Source organism: Ursus arctos, unplaced genomic scaffold (genome assembly GCF_023065955.2).
Source record: "Ursus arctos isolate Adak ecotype North America unplaced genomic scaffold, UrsArc2.0 scaffold_25, whole genome shotgun sequence".
Classification (NCBI taxonomy): domain Eukaryota; kingdom Metazoa; phylum Chordata; class Mammalia; order Carnivora; family Ursidae; genus Ursus; species Ursus arctos.
Genome location: NW_026622930.1, coordinates 42,221,437 through 42,238,918, shown reverse-complemented (window position 1 = coordinate 42,238,918; position 17,482 = coordinate 42,221,437). Strand labels below are relative to the sequence as shown.

Genomic DNA, 17,482 nt, shown 5'->3' with positions numbered 1-17,482 from the left:
AGGCCAAGTCTTCTTAGATATGACACCAAAAGCACAAGTAACAAGAGAACAAATAGATAAGTTGGACTTCATCAAAGTTAAAAACTTCTGTGCTTTAAAGGACACCACCAAGAAAGTGAAAAGACAACCCAAAGAATAGGAAAATATTTGCAAATCATATTTCTGATAAAAGACTTCTATCTAGAATATAAGCTCTTAGAGGCCAATAATAAAAAGTCAACCCAATGGGCAAAAGATCTGAATAGGTATACAAATGACTAATAAACACATGAAAAGATGTTTAATTTAGGAAAATGCAAATCAAAACCATTAGGAAACATGCAAATCAAAACCACAATTATACTGTGAATGGTGGTTGCCAGGGGCTGGAGTGAGGCTGGTAGAGTTTAATGACTATAGAGCTTCAGTTTTGCAAAATAAAAAAGTTCTGGAGATTCCTTGCTCAAGAATGTGAATATACTTAACACTACTAAACTGTACATTTAAAAATGGTTGGGATGATAAATTTTATATTATATATTTTTTAACCACAATTAATTATTTTTAAAACTCCACAATTATACCACTTCTACCCACAAGGATGGCAATAATCAAAAAGATAATGAATGTTGGTGAGGATGTGGAGAGATTGGAACCTCTCTGCATTGCTGGTAAGAATGTAAAATGGTGCAGCTACTTTGAAAAACATTTGGGAAGTTCCTTAAAATGTTCAAAATAGGATAATATGACCCAGCACTTCCACTTGTTGCTATATACCCAAGAAGAATTAAAACATATGTCCACACAAAACTTGTAACCACTGTTCACAGCAGCATTACTCATGAGAGCAAAAAAGTAGAAAAATCCAAATGTCTATCAATTAATAAATGGATAAACATAATGTGGTATATCTATGTAATGAAATATTATTGGGCAATAAAAAATGCTGACTCATGCTTTAATTTGGATAAACCTTAAAAACATTATGTGAAATGGTGTTTTGTGGCCAATCACAACAAGTCACGTATTGTATAATGCCATTTGAGATTCTACATGTGATTCCGTTCCATGAACCATTCAGAACAGACAAATCTATAGAGACAGGAAGGAGATCAGCAGTTGCCTGGAGTTGGAACAAGATGGCAGGGATCGGGGGTGACTGCTAATGAGCGCAAGGTTTCTTTTGGGGGGTGATTAAAATGTTCTGAAATTGTAGTGGTGGTCAGAAAACTCTATACTATACTAAAACCCTATACTAAAACTAGTCACTATACTAAAACTATTGAATGGCCCACTTTGAATAGGGAAACTGTAGGCGTGTAAATTATATCTCCATTAAGCTCTTAAAAAGAAAAAAGACAAAACAAAAAAGGCCATGCAGCTTTTGCCCTGTTCACTAGGAACACTTGCTCTTGGAATCCTGAGCCCCCTTTTCAGAAATCTGACTATCCTGAGACCACCAGCTGTGACAAAGCCCAAGCCACAAGAGGAGGCCGCATGTCCTCTATCAGCCCCGCTTTGAAGTCATCACGACCCAGGCACCAAATATGTGAACGAAGAAGACTTCAGATGATTTCAGCCCTCTGACCTTTGAGTCACACTCCCAATCATTTGAGTTTTCCCAACATTACTCCCAGGTAGGCCCATGCCCACTATATTCTGCCCCGATACCTGACCATTGAATCCGTGAGCATAATAAAATGGTGCTTGTGTTATACCACTCTGCTTTGGGATGGTTTGTAAATAACACTCTTCTGGCTTTCCTCCCACCTCACTGTCTACTTCTCAGTCCACTGGTTCCTCCCTACTTTCCCTGAATGTTAGAGTATGTGCTCGGTATAGGGACTTCTGTTCCTGGGTGTGCTCCTGCAGCCACCTCACACAGATCCATGGCTTTACATACCATGCTGATGACCCCCAAATTTATATTTTCAGCTGGACCTCTCCCCTGAACTGTAGAGTACTATATTCACCTGTTTATTTGACATTCTTACTTGGTTTCCAACTAGTATCTAAAACGGCACAAAAACAAAATTCCTCTTTTCCTCCAAACATGCTCTTTTTCCAACTGGCTCCATCTCAGCCTTGTAGTTGTTAAGGCCTCTTTGCCTAGAAGTTCACATGGTTCACTTCCTGGCCTCCTTCAGGCCTCCACTAAAACTGGTGGGCGCTTCCTTGACATCCTATTTGAAGTAAATACCCCCACTTCCAACCTTCACATTCCCTATGCGCCTAACCGAGCTTTTTCTCCATAGCCCTTCCCTCCATCTGATCTGCTGTATCTTTTACTAATTTCTCTCCCTCTCTCTATCTCTTTCTCTCTACTAGAATGTAAGTGCCACAAAGGTAACGGTCTTGCCTATTATTTTCACTGCTGTATTCTCATGCCCAAACAATGTGCAATGTCTTTGGCCCTCAGTGATTAATTATTGAATGAATAATCAAATGAGTTCAGGAAGCAGAGATGAGGTCAAGAACACAAGTAGAGTGTTGGCCTCGAAAGTAGATATAATACACCTCCTCTTTTAGGGAAGAGAGAAAAGAAAGTCCACTGGCTCTAACCATCTAAACAAAGTAGTAACAGGAGTATGTATCACATACAGGGCTTCCTCTGTGCTCTGCCCAGGTCTAAGCACTTTACACATATTAACTGGGCTAATTCTCTCAAGAGTCTATAGGTAGGTTCTATTATCACCATTTCAATAGATGAGGAAACTGAAGCAGAGTGGTAAGTAACTTGTCCAAGGGCCAAGTGGCAGAGCTGGGATAAATACCCAAGATATAGGACTTCAGGCTCTATCACCTTAACCTCCATACCATACTACCTCTTGAAGATTCTTTGCTAGAAGAGATACAGGACTGGTGGGATACAGAACATGAGAATAGTGGAGACGCTTTGCAGTAGCTATTGAGAGTTCAGTCACTCTATACTATACTAAAACTCTATACTAAAACTAGTCACTATACTAAAACTATTGAATGGCACACTTTGAATAGGGAAACTATTTTCCAAAAGGGGAAAACAATTGAAAGGACTGTTGAGCAGCAGTGAAGGCCTAGACACAACTAAACAACGTGGCTCTGTGGAAGATTTCATTAATTGGTTAGTTCACTTGACCTTCTGTGGTAATGGCAGTAAAGAAACACAGTTGAGTCCAGCCAAGTTTGTGGGTTGATGGGGCAGGTAGAGCAGAGAGATCAAGAAAGCAAACTAAGATAAAAACACATTTGTTTAACCAAAGGATAAAAAAATACAGATTCAAAGGGGTACATGCACCCCGATGTTTATAGCAGCATTATCAACTTTAGCCAAACTATGGAAAGAGCCCAAATGCCCATCGACTAATGTGGCATATACATACAATGGAATATTACTCAGCCATCAAAAAGAATGAAATCTGGCCATTTGCAACGACATGGATGGAGCTAGAGTGTAATATGCTAAGCGAAATAAGTCAGTTAGAGAAAGACAAATACCATATGATTTCACTCATATGTGGAGTTTAAGAAACAAAACAGATGAGCATATGGGAAGGGAAAAATGAGAGATAGAAGGAAGCAAACCATAAGACACTCGAAACGATAGAGAACTGAGGGTTGATGGAGGGAGTGGGGAGGGGGATGGGCTAGATGGGTGATGGGCATTAAGAAGGGCACTTGTTATGATGAGCACTGGGTGTTATATGTAAGTAATGAATCACTAAATTCTACTCCTGAAATCAATATTATACTATATGTTAATTAACCAGAATTTAAATAAAAACTTGAAAAGGAAAACAAACACATTTGAAATAGTTGAGCAGGAGCAAGTTAATGAATTATCAGAATAAACTCAAGGACCCAGGAACTAGAGGTCATGATGACAAGGATGAAGATTCAGGAGGAATATAATATAGAGAGGCATGTTCAAAATCCAGGAAATGGAGTTAGGGAATTACCCAGAGATAGGGCCTGAGGCAGAACAAGAGGCTGAAATCATCTCCTCCTACCCTTCCTAATCCTAGACTATCTACGCTGATGCTTCAAATGCCCAAGGCAAGGCTCTTCACGCCACAAAAATGGGAAGGCTTACAAAATACAACAGCCCCATGGGAGATAGTTCAATGACTTGTGTTGAGTCCTTGAGTTTTTAGGTTCCTCCTCTGGAACTGGTTTGGACATGAAGAGCCCTGCTAGGCACTGAGTTGGGAAAAAGGAGAAGGTGGCCAATCACTGGTCAAGTCTGCTTAATGTAGCCCTAGGTGGGATTTTTGGAAAGTAGCAACTAATTTATATCAACCAAATATTTTCTCTAATAACCCATGCAAACAAAATGCTTTTGTAGATGTTCTCACAAAATGTCACTTGTTCACTGCTACTGGGAAATTCTGACATAAGCCTCTAGGAGTCAGTGTACTTGTTTTTACTTGGTTACCTACCGAATTCCTCATTATTACCACCAAAGGGACGAAGATCAATTACTTCAGTCACAGCAAGAGAAGCTAAGGGCAAATCATCTTTAAGAGTTATAAAAAATGATGGGCGAATAGATAAACAAAATGTGGTCTACACATACCCTGAAATACTAGCCTTAAAAATGAAGGAAATTCTGACTGCTGCCATAGCACAGATGAATCTTGAAGACATTATACCCAGTGAGACAAATCAGACCCAAAAGGACTAATATTGTGTGATTCCAGATATCTGAAATACCTGGAGTAGTCAAATTCATAGAGACAGAAAGTAGAATGGTGGTTACCAGGGGCTGAAAAGAGGAAGAATGGGGAGTCAGTGTTTAATGGGTCTAGTTTCAGTTTGGGGTGATAAAAACATTCTAAAGATGGTTACTGACGATGGTCATACAACAATGTGGACGGACTTAATGTCACTGAACTGTACACTTAAAACACAGTTAAAACGGTAAATTTCCTGTTATGTATATTTTACTACAATAAAACAGTTACAAGGAATGGAGGAAGACTGCAGGTGGAATCTATCGCAGATGAGAAAGCAACCATATGTCTCAGACAGTTTCAGGACAAACGGATCTGGAAGGAGAAGCGCTGGCTGAGACGGACAAAGAGATCCTTGAGGATTCCCCCAATTTACTCCACAGGGTGAGTTTCCCAGATAAGCTGTTGCTAGCTAACTGCTGCAGAGACTGTAGCTTTCGACTGCCCCTGCTTCCAGCGGCAGGGTTGGAACAGAGCTCTAGAATGTCCGAGGTGGGGACGAGTTTCTGCAATGCTGCCAATGTTGCTGTGAGGTACAGATACTCTGTAAGTCTTGCCCGATTCTTTGTGGCCCAGACTGCCAAAAGGTATCTGGCCCTTAGAAGGTATTTAATACATAGCTACTGAGCAGAGATGAAAGTTTGATTTGGTTTCTAAAATGGAGAATAGGTAATGTCTTCTTCCGAGTGTTATATCTGATTAGAATGAAACGATGCTATGTAAAAACACTGATACAAACGTAAGGCATTATTCTTCATACAAACAGGACAAAGAAGCCTTGAAAGTTTCCCTGAAGTTCAGTTTACTTGCCATGATCTAATTTCTTGGTGAGTGGAAGGTAATATGTCCTGAAGACACAGAAAGCTCTGATTTAACCTTTTTTTTGTCATCTTGGAAAGCAGGGGGATGGGGCTTTTTGCCTATCAGGTTACTATTCTGGAGGACCTGGGTTTATTTGGAATAAAAATACAGTAGAAAAAAATAGTTATTTGTTTCTCTTAGCGGTTTTTCTGGCTCCAAAACCTCTCTGGTTTTAGATGGATTTGTTATGCAGGAGGAAATCGAAGGTAAGGCATTACGAGTCTCACAGTTCTTCCCCGATAGGTCACATTCTGCTAACCTAATCATATTTGACAATAAATTTAGTTATCCAAGAAATTTATTATCCAAGTCTTATATATCTGCTTCCTATAGAGGAGTGTGATTTTAATCTATGATACACTGAGAACAGACAATAATTGTATCTTGTTTATGATTTAAGATGCTATATAAAAATTAAGACTTGTGTTTATGTGACTATAAAGAAAATTAGATGGATATTTATGAAAGCTGTTATTTTAGGAAAAGATTTAGAGTTAGAAGCCCTTTCCAACTCCTTTATAAACTGGGGAACATACAATTCCTTTAGGAAGAATTCCGTTTTTTCCCAATCGCACTCCAAATGATGGGAAAGGCAAAACATCCAGAGACCTTGACTTTTACCGCCTCAGATTTTAGACAATTGCTTTTCAGAATTTTCCTAATCAAAACTGTATGAAATCCTCTAGCTGATAAAAGGCCAAACATTTACATTCTTCTCAAGAGTTGAATGAATTTGTATGTATTAGCACAGATGGCATTCCAGTATTTATCATACTGAACAGGAAGGGATTCATTTTCATCATCCACGTACCGTACAAATGTGAAATTAAAATAGAATTTTCGCTGACGGTCAACACTGCAGATTCCACGTTATGATTAATTTCAAGAACACAAATTTCTACATCTTCAGTGGAACGTATACTTTTCAGTCGTAACAACAATCTCAAAGAGCTTTCAGTTTGTCTTTCTCTTGCTCCTTTTGACTGCAAAGTGTAAAAGATTCCTGAACAAACTGCCTGCACATTGGGCACTGCTGAAAATACCGAACACAGCCGTCACACAAGCACGTGTGTCGACACGGCAGAAGCACCCAGTTCACAGTTCCGTTCTGGCAAACCACACAGTCCTTGCTGTTCTCCTCCGGAGGCTCCGCTTCACTCTCAGACAGTCCGGCCTTTTCCAGCAAACTGCGCTCTATGCTTTTTTCTTCTGGAGAGGAAGTGCTGGAGGGAGTGGAATTATTATTTGCAGACATGAAAAGTTGCTGAAAATCAAAGCAACAAGGTTAAGGATAATCACAAATGACAATACCTCTTTTTTTTTTTTTAAGATTTTATTTATTTATTTGAGAGAGAGGGAGAGAGAGAGGGAGAGGGAAGCAGACTCTGCGCTGAGCACGGAGCCTGATGTGGGCCCAATCCCATGACCCCAAGATCATGACCTGAGCTGAAATCAAGAGTCAGATGCCCAACCAACTGAGCCCCGACAATTACTCTTTAAATCTGGGAGTCATAAAAGCTGCTAAAAATTTGTGAGCTAGCAAATCCAATAGCAAAAATAGCTAACTTCTGTGATAACTAACTGAAAAATATTATCTCTTTATACATGGTCATTCTTTGAAACTGCAAATAAAAGGGACAGAGATAAGACGACAGGGTACTTACCTTAAGATCATGAAATTGACCTTGAGCCAGGAGTAAATATTGATACAACATTCTACAGGAAAGTTTATAAGTCTTATCAGGAATATGAATTACTGACACCATGGAAATCTAAAATAAAAATTGAATACCAGTCAATACTTAACCTCCTTATATTATTTCACAGGCATGTGAAACAAAAGAAAAACAAAAGGTTGATAAATTGGAAAACTTACAATAATTGATTTAAATCATAGTCACTAAAGAGGAACCAGTTACAGAACATATTTTTGCCAGAGTTATTTTTAATTTTACTCGAAGTTACAAATTTAATGCAATCCTAACAAAAATTCCAATGAGCTTTTTCATAGAGTTATATGAGTTGACTCTAAAATTCTCCTGTGGAAAAATAACACATAAGAATAGCTACGAAAATACTAGAAAAAAAAGCTGTGGGAGGATTGAGCCCAGTCAGATATTAAGACATAGTACAAAGCCTCTAAAATTAAAATAGTACAGGACATGGACAGGTGGCTAGAACAGAACAAACAGTCCAGAAACAGACCCAACTATCTATACAAATATGATGAGGGTATCATCTGAAATCACTGGGCAAACAGTCTTTTTAATTAAAAGTATTGGGACAACTGGATAGCTATTTGGAAAAATATATAATTAGATGCACTCCTCAAACCATATGTAAGAATAAACCCCAAAAGCATAAGAAACCTAATTATAAAAAATAAAACTATGCAAGCACTAGAAGAAAACATGTGAATTCCTTTTTACTCTCAGTGTAGGGAAAGACTTTCTAACTATGACTCAAACCCAGAGGCAGATGCATTTGACTGTATAAAAATTTAAAGCGTGTATGACCAAAAGCCCCATAGGCAAAGTCAAAAGACATCTGATGAACTGGAATAAAATATTTACAATATCCCTAATTAATGAAAAACGTTCCAATATTGAAAAAAAGTAACCAAAAATCCTATTAAAAAATGGGCAAAAGACATGAACAGACAATTCACACAAAATTATAAACATGGTCCTTAGCCATATTAAAAGATGTTCAATTTCACTCACAAGATGATAAATACAAATTAAAACTTCATTGAGATATCATTTCCCACTCATTGGATTAATAGATTTCAAACGTTTATCAATATAGTTTATGGAGAAATAGTCACTTTCATATATTGCTGGTGGAAATGTATTAAAAAAGATAAAAAGGTACAACTCCACTGCAAGGATATAACCCCAATGGAGGGGAATTTGGTGATATGTATCAAAATGACATACCTTTACCCTTCAGCCATACAACCTCAACAATATGAAAATATATATGCACAGGCTATTCAGTGCAAAATTATTTGTTACTGCAGAATACTGGAAATTACCTGAATGTCCAGCCACAGGAGATTGGTTAAATAACTATGGTACCTATACACCCTACATACCATTGAGTGCTATGCAGCCATGGAAAAAAATGTGAGGAAGAGCTCTATGGACTGATCTGGAGTGATTTCCAGAGATATTATGAAGTGAAAAAAACAGGAACATGTATATAAATATATATAAAGTGTAATACCTTTTGAGTAAGAAAGAAAAGAAAAGAAGACATATAAACATCTGTATCTTCTCATCATCACAATAAGAAACATAGGAAGAATAAACCAAAAAACAATAAACTTGGTTATCTACAAGAATTGGGGTATATAAGAATGGGGGGCACCTGGCCGGGTGGAGCATGCAACTCTTGACCTCAGGGTTGTGAGTTTGACCCTCAAGTTGGGTGTGGGGGTTACTTAAAAATAAAATCGTAAAAAAAAATTTAAAAAAAAGGCATTATGAGAAGGGATGACAGCATCTGAGTACACTTCCTCTTTACACATTTTTTTGACTTTTAGGAGAACTAATCCAAGTAATTTATGGACACAGAATTTGACTATAAACCCTTGGGCAGCAAATAAGGAGAGGGCAGTTGAGTACCAAAATAAATTCAGTAATGAATTATAAATCGCTGGGAAAAAAAGGAATTCATGAAGCCATATGGATAATAAATAAAGAAATAAATGGGAGTTCTATTACTTACAGAATACTGAGGGCTGACCGAAGGGCTGGAATTGGAAAATAATCATTTTGCAATCATCATGGTAAAGATAAAATCTGTTAAGAATTATCAATGGATATTAAATCCAGGGGGGGAATTTTCATAAAGACTGGGATTTTGTGTGGTCTTAAAAGTGCCCCCCCAAAAAATAGAACAGAGGAGAAATGAGGTAACACCTTGCCGAGAGATCGAAATTAACATCACCAATGAGGGGAAAGAACTGCGTGTGCCTCCAAAGGTGACACCCTGAAAAGCATACATCATCACCTGTAGAGTAGATTGGCTGAAACGCACAACTCCAATCTGATCATGATGAAACACTGGACAAACAATGGGAAGAGTCCTATTTTACAAAAAGGGTGTATGTGACTGTATTCTTCAAAAATGCTAATATTGTAAAAGACAAACCCAGGCTGTGGCAATGTTCTAGATTAAAGGAGGCTAAAGGTACATGATAAATAGACTGACTGTAGACTAGAACCTGCACTGGAGAGGGAAACATGCTGTAAAGAAGACGGATAAATCCACTGACATATTGGCATATAGGTCATAGATTGGATAAAATATTTTATCAAGGTTAGATTTATAAAGTTGATGACTAAATTGGGTTTATATCAGAGAACATTCCTATTATTAGGAAATACACACTAAGGTATTTGGGGGTAAAGAATCACGCATACAACTTATTCTTGATTCATTAAAATACACACACACACACACACACACACACACACGTGGGCAAAAAATAGTGCCAATAATGAAAATGTCAACAATTAACATTAGGAGATCTGGGTAAAAGGTATAGGGGTGTTCTTTTGTTTTTCTATTTTTGCAAGTTTCTAAAATTGTGTCCAAATGAAAAGTCTAAAGAAAGAATCCTACTATGGTTGTAAACATAATATTCTTTAGGGCTTTATAAAGATTTAATAATTTGGCAATGGCTTCAGAGGGTTGCAATACTGAACCAAAATGACAGGACTGGTAGAAGAGAGTAATATTATCACCTCACACAAACAATCCTGCCATTCAAGTTAGTATTAAAAGCTTCGGAAGCTACTATCATGCTAGTTATAAACATGTATGTACATGTATATGTCTACATATATAAATTTATATGTAGCTATAGATATATATTTGATATAGAAAAGATGCTCAAAATATACTAAATAAAAATAGGTCACAAAATAGTACATATAATTCAATCCTGTTTTTGTTTAAAAATTACATATATAAAGGTCTGCAAAGATACAAACATTCACAGTGGTTAACGTTGGATGATAGAATATAGGTGATTATGTATTTTTCCTTTTGACTTATCTAGATTTTCTCATTCTATTTCCTGCCACAAACATGTATTACTTGAGTAATAGGGAAAATATAATTGAGTAAAATGAAAAAAATGTCAAAATCAAAATAATGCAATAACAACCCCCGCTTCTACCTAAAATAACAAACTGACTACACTAGCAAAATGTAATTTTTACTGTTACAACAGGAATGGTAGAGTTTAATGTTTTTTTCTTCAGATTTAGACTCTGACCCCCAGAAAAAATACTGAAAAACCAAATGCTCGGTTTGCTTTTAAAATTCAGAACACAGAACATTAATACAAACCATGCTAAAAATATGCTTTAATTCCGACTTAGGCCCAGTCTCAGTGATAAGAGATAGAGAAGAAAGGTTTAACAGGAATAAAGGTAGGGCACCAGCCGATGAGAAGAAAAGACCCAGAGAAGACTTTAAAAGGAAAAGAGAAAATACCTATTAACCCCTGAGGGCCGGCCACCCCAGCTCCCCTGTGGGAATGCACCTGCCGCAAGTACGGCTGGGCCATGTTGTCCTCGTTCCAGTCAGATCCAGGGGCTGAGAACAAATCTTTCCCTGTTTATAGTGCCATTGACATAGACACTGGAAAGTGGTTAAAATGGTAAATTTTATGTTATATGTATTGTAACACACATACACACACAGGCGTGCGTGCGTGTGCCCCTGTTTAGACTGAGGAAGAAAGTCAGAAAACAAAGAAGACTCTGGGTACCTTAAATAGATAAAGATCACCCTCAGTGAGGGGGGAAAGAAGCCAAAAGGGGAGACTGGGAGGAAGGTGACAGATCTGACCCTTTTTGTTTTGTAGGAAAGGAAGGAAGGAAGGGAGCTTAGAAGACACGGGTGACATGGTGGTGACAGAAGGATTACCTTGCTGGGGTGGGTGGGGTAAAGAACAGAGGCTGGAAATATGAAACATCAACCTAACAGTACTTATTGATCTTCAACTGAACAGGGTGAGGGGGAGGAGGGGAGGAGGGGGAGGGAACAAGGGATTGTTGTCAAGCTCTATGAGGCTCGCTAACATTGCTCAGTATGACTTTGGGTTGTTGGGGTTTTTTTCACTTAGCACGTTTATTGAGCACCTATTAAGTTCCAAGACTGTGTTAGGTTATGGAAGCATACTGTTTTTAGTATGACTTATTTGGAAAAAACAAATTGACTTTAGCTCAATGGAATTTCAATTTGGTAAGATTAAAACCCCAAATTGTGTATGAGCAGGGTCTAGATTTCCCAATAAGGGTCTGCACTTTCCAAATGCAAGAAAATGTACACTTGTTTCAAGGAGATATTCTATTAAAATTTTTTTTTCCTAAGGTACTGACACAGGATGACAGAGGCTTACTGTTTCCATCTCTTCCTGAATGACTGGGAGTTTTCTTCAGACTCCCATTTCAGTCTCTAAGAAGAGTATTTACCCTAACACACAAGGTCGTTAGAAGGAATAAATAAGTTAATGTTTGCAAATGTACTATATATTATGATGTATCATGAAAATATTACCATATCTTTATTAATAAACATATCGATATCATGCACTTCAGAAAAGTAGGAAATTGGGTTATAAGGGCATTCTTACCATGAAACAGTTTCACCAAAAGTTTATTTCAATGTATAAGCTTCTACCATACTCAGAGGAATGTCAGGGCTCAGGTCCTCTTAGATCCCTAAGATGCTTTTATCTTACTAATAGGGACAAACAACCAGACTAAAGAAATAATGAGCACATCATGAGAAAAGGAGATTACTACAATTACTGAAAATACAGGGATCAAATACACAGAAGATGTAGGTGCTGCAAGGGCTACGATGGAAACAAGCATGTAAAGAAAAGAGGGTCTTAAAACTGAGCACTTCAGATGATTATAATGCTTATTCATTCAGTGCTAAAAATGCTAAGAATAAACATGCTTCCCAAAAGACTTTTTCTATCCAGCAAACATGACAGAATACAGAATGATAAAATTAACTAATGCAACTATAACATACCTTTTGTTCTCTAATATCATATTCTTGTAACTCATATGGGAAAGAAGTCATACTCTGAAGCAGCTGTTAGATATATAATAATCACACAGGTGTACTTCCCAGGTATTCCTTTTCCAAGAAAAATGTGTCTGGGCCAAATGTATATCCTCGGACATTAAAATAAGACTTTTCTATTCAACAAATAATTACAACCCATCACCCAAATCACTTAAAGGAATGCTTCCAGAATTTTAAAATTACTTACAATATCGTAAATTTCGCGGTCATCCTCACCAGCTAGGGTCAACAGTGCTACCAATGGATAGCGAGATCTGGGCACTGTACCAAAGTCTTCAATTTTAGTATCTCTTGGTAACTGGCAATATATTTCTTCTTTGCTGTCCTTTTTAATACTTTTTGAAAATGTAAAGGTAAATTGCCACTATGATCAAAAATCTAATAATACACCAAAGGTGATGAATAATAACTTAGCAAATACTTTATTTTATCCATAAAAGAGTCTAATGTCTAAAATTTTCATTTGTTAACGGATATATCAGATAAAAGGATACAAATACTGTTCTTGATAGAGGTATTCACTATAGAGAGCATCTTCCAGGGCTTGGGGAGTGCTTATTCGGAAGCAGTAAAAGTGCTTCTGCAGAGCTTCATATAATTTCTGAACACTGCACCCCCAGTAGCATGTCAGGAGGCTATCTTCAAGGCAATCTGTTGTCAAAGTTATGCCAGCTGTAGAAAACAAAGAAGAGAAGAAGACAAAGAGAGGAAAATTACCTAATGCAATTTCTCATACAATTACACGGTGAATAACAAAAGCTTCATTTGGAGGCTGGCCAGGCTGATGGCAGTTATAGGAACTCATTAAAGGGTACGTGCCTGTAAATGAAGGAACTGGGCCCTAAACAAGCGATAGAAAAACCTCAACATCTACACAGTTTTGAAGCACTATCAGTAAACTCTTATTATTTACACATTTACACTTGGAAATCACCAAGTTAGTTTTTCATGTGTGACTTAGAGACTTCTCCCACACAGAGTTTAAAAACTGAAATATAGTTCACTATTGATAACCTACCACTCTAACAGCATATATGATCCTAACTACAAGAAATAGTAGAGCTGTCTTCACAAGTGGAATACGCAACCTTGACCTGTAAGAAACAGAGCAGGACTGTCTCTGAAAGTGGACAGACTAACTCACAGGGTCCACAAGGTGATCACTGGAGTAGAAAAAATATGAAAAAGAAATCAAGCCTTACTAATATTAATATAGACATTGACAACATTAATATATACTCTTGTCACACAGTTAATGTCCTATATAATATGCAAAACATCCCAAGGAAAGAGTAGGAATTCTAAAACATGAAGGGCTTAATAGCAATGCCCTCATTCATTTATTTGTTTTCAGCATAATAAAACTTATTACAATTTAAGTAAACCTGATTAAGTGGAAAAATAAATTATAAGTGGACATACAAATCATATTTTTTACCTATTTATTAAACACTCACATAGGACTTACTATTACCACCCATAAGATTTTTCCCCTTGCTCATGGCAGTTGTAGCAATATCAAGTTCAAGGGCAGCAACATCTAGGGTCTTATACCTCTGGCAGTGGAAAGGGTAGCACCTAGTGCTCAGTGGCAGTGGTGGACTTACAAGACCAAAAGTACACGGTCTGGGGCACTGCTCCTGGCTGAACAGCCTCGGTCTCTGATTCTGGGTCTCCAAACCTATGTAATTCTGTAAGCTATCCAGTATCCTTTGATTGCAGTCATTTCTGTTATTTGCTAATAGAAATTCTGATGGATACATTATGAAGTTTTATTTTTATTTATTTATTTTTTAAGATACTAAATCAGTTTTTTTTTTTTTAAAGATTATTTATTTATTTATTTAACAGAGATAGAGACAGCCAGCAAGAGAGGGAAGACAAGCAGGGGGAGTGGGAGAGGAAGAAGCAGGCTCATAGCGGAGGAGCCTGATGTGGGGCTTGAACCCAGAACGCCGGGATCACGCCCTGAGCCGAAGGCAGACGCTTAACCACTGTGCCACCCAGGCGCCCCCATTATGAAGTTTTAAAAAGGTGATCAGGGGCACCTGGGTGGCTCAGATGGTTGAGCGTCTGCCTTCGGCTCAGGTCATGACCTCAGGTCCTGGGATCGAGCCCCGTGTTGGGCTCCTGGCTTAAAGGGGAGTCTGCTTCTCCCTCTCCCTCTGCCTCTCCCCTGTACATGCTCTCTATCTCTCTGTCTCAAGTGAATTTTAAAAAATCTTAAAAAAAAAAAAAAAAGAATATTCCTTAAAAAAATAAATAAATAAAAATGTGATCAATGGGTGGCTGGGTAGCTCAATCAGTTGGGTGTCTGACTCTTGATTTTGGCTCAGGTCATGATCTCAGGGTCGTGGGATGGAGCCCTGAATTGAGCTCTGCACTCAGAAGGGATTCTGCTTGAGATTTTCTCTCTCTCCCTCTCCCTCTGCCACTGCCCCACACTCACTCTCTCTCTCTCTCTAAAATAAATAAATGAATCTTTAAAAAAATATATAAATCATCCCTTTAAAAAAAATTAAAAGGTGATCAAGAATACGTGTTACAAGGATACACACAAACACAAGCAGACGCTTACAGGATAGCAAAAATTCAGTTTTTTACTTTTCTCCTCCGTAGTTGTAGTATGTACACAGAGTTTCAGATTTGGAGTACGCACAGTAGCAGTGACATAGGATAATTTCCAATCATAGTTAAGCAAAACGTTTAATTGTCAGGAACTCTGCAATAGGTAATTGGAACAGAATTTGATTTCAAAGTTTTATATGATTCCAATCATCAGGTATTATTCAAGAATGGGAAATTTAATTAGTTATTATTTTTCAATTAGCTATTAAATAGCTAAAGAAAGACACTCAATCAATACAAATTTAAATATATATTTATATACTTTTAATATACAGTGATTATGTTAATTGGTATATTATATATTAAAACATGTTAATATGTCATGTTCATATATACTATTTATATTATGTTACATAACAATGTTTATACATTGAAAGTTAATATACATATTAAAAATCATAGGTCCTTTTCTCTATGTCACCACAGAACCATACAACATGAGGTAAGGAAAAAAAGCTGAAGTAGATATGAAAGGGAGAAATAGAAAAGGCATATAAAAGAAAGTGGAAAAAGAAAAAAAGGAACCCAGAAAATGATTTCTTAATATCCTTGGCAGAAATGTGAAAATGTGAAAAGATGTTATGTATGGAGCTCTAGTTATATCAAAATGCTGGAATCTACCCAAATGTCCAACAATAGGGGATTCAATGAATAAAATATGGAATATTCTATAACGAAGTATTCTGGAGCTCTTAAAAAAGAACTGAGGCATGGCAAAATATCTGCATATGCGACTGTGGGATGATCTTCAGAATACATACAGATGAAAAAAGCAAGATGGAGGCAAGTATACAGCATATTCCTGTTTACCTCACAGGAGGGATATCCATATCTACATGGTTGTTTACACTACAAAAGAACCATGGAAGGGTAAGCCCTAAAACATGTTAAACTACCTAGTTTATCTGCTCTGTAAAAAGCAGCAGAGTTCCAGAGATTCAGAGCTGCCTAAGAGCTTGTTTACAGACTGCATATACGTGACTGAAGTGGGGAGAGTGTCAGAGACTACGGACAACTGGAGATCAGACTTCAACAGAGTATGCCTCTGAAATTAACATTACAAGTTAATGAGAAGGGAGAATACAATCTCCAAATTCTACCCTCCACAATCTCTCCTACACTTGTCCATGGCATAGACTGAGAAGAGAACGTACTGATTTACACTAATTGATGGCAGTACAAATCCCCCCAGGCAAAACTGTCTCCCTTTTGTTTTTCCCACTTCTCCTGCAGACAGTTCTCATTCTTCCATTTTCTCAGTCTTCTAAAATTCAGTGCAAACACAATGCCATCTCAGATCAACAGCAACAGCAGACTTGGAACACAGCCTTAAACCAGAAAATTCAAAACTGAAGCTAACTGAAAGAGCATGCGGGTGATCTCCCTCAACCTGCCCTACGTGCCTAGCTGTAACAGCCAAATAAAGCCCTGCGTAAGAGACAGCCATGAAAACACTTGCAAAAAAAAAAAAAAATGACTACAGTCAAAGAGTTGAGGCATTAAAAAAAAGGAGAAACAATAGAGCAGAAAAGCCACAAACTTTCTTTTTTTTTTTCTTTTAAAGATTTTATTTATTTATTTGACAGAGAGAGAGACAGCCAGCAAGAGAGGGAACACAGCAGGGGGAGTGGCAGAGGAAGAAGCAGGCTCATAGCGGAGGAGCCTGATGTGGGGCTCGGTCCCATAACGCCGGGATCACGCCCTGAGCCGAAGGCAGATGCCCAATGACTGCGCCACGAAGGCGCCCCAAGCGACAAACTTTCTTGAGAAGAATCCCTGAGGAAGAAGAAATAATGTCCAAGGTGACCATGCATGAGGATAATAAATCCAGAGTATTGGGAGATGAAAATTTTACGTTGTAGAGAATAGAGGTTCACAAGTTCCTCTGAAAATGCTACATGTGTCATTTTGTCTAACCCTTTTACCTTTGTTAGGTCTCACCAGGGTGAATAAACCAAAATATGAGGAAGCTGTTAGAAAGGGACAGGAGAATTTCTGAACCAAATGAATTAAACTCAACTAGCATATCCTGAGTACTTCCTTTCAATTTCAGTAGAGCCTTTTACATTGGGGACATGGAAATATCATAAATCCAAATCCAGTATTACCATATAACAACAAAAGAAATCCCAACAATCCGCCCATAGTGAAGAGAACTAAATGATTAAGATTAAAATTGA

At 37.6% G+C, this 17,482-nt stretch overlaps 1 protein-coding gene across 1 annotated transcript in view; it reads right to left on the bottom strand.

Moving 5' to 3' along the window:
* Window positions 1-257: 257 nt before the first annotated feature.
* Window positions 258-17,482, bottom strand: part of CGRRF1 (cell growth regulator with ring finger domain 1) — a 33,292-nt gene continuing 16,067 nt past the window's right edge. The window contains exons 3-6 of the mRNA XM_026480352.4: window positions 13,169-13,346; window positions 12,862-13,009; window positions 7,217-7,324; window positions 258-6,816 (exon numbers count right to left, since the gene is read on the bottom strand). Of these exons, the coding sequence (XP_026336137.1) occupies window positions 6,496-6,816; window positions 7,217-7,324; window positions 12,862-13,009; window positions 13,169-13,346 (755 nt within the window). The 3' untranslated portion in view covers window positions 258-6,495. The remainder of the gene's footprint in view (window positions 6,817-7,216; window positions 7,325-12,861; window positions 13,010-13,168; window positions 13,347-17,482) is intronic.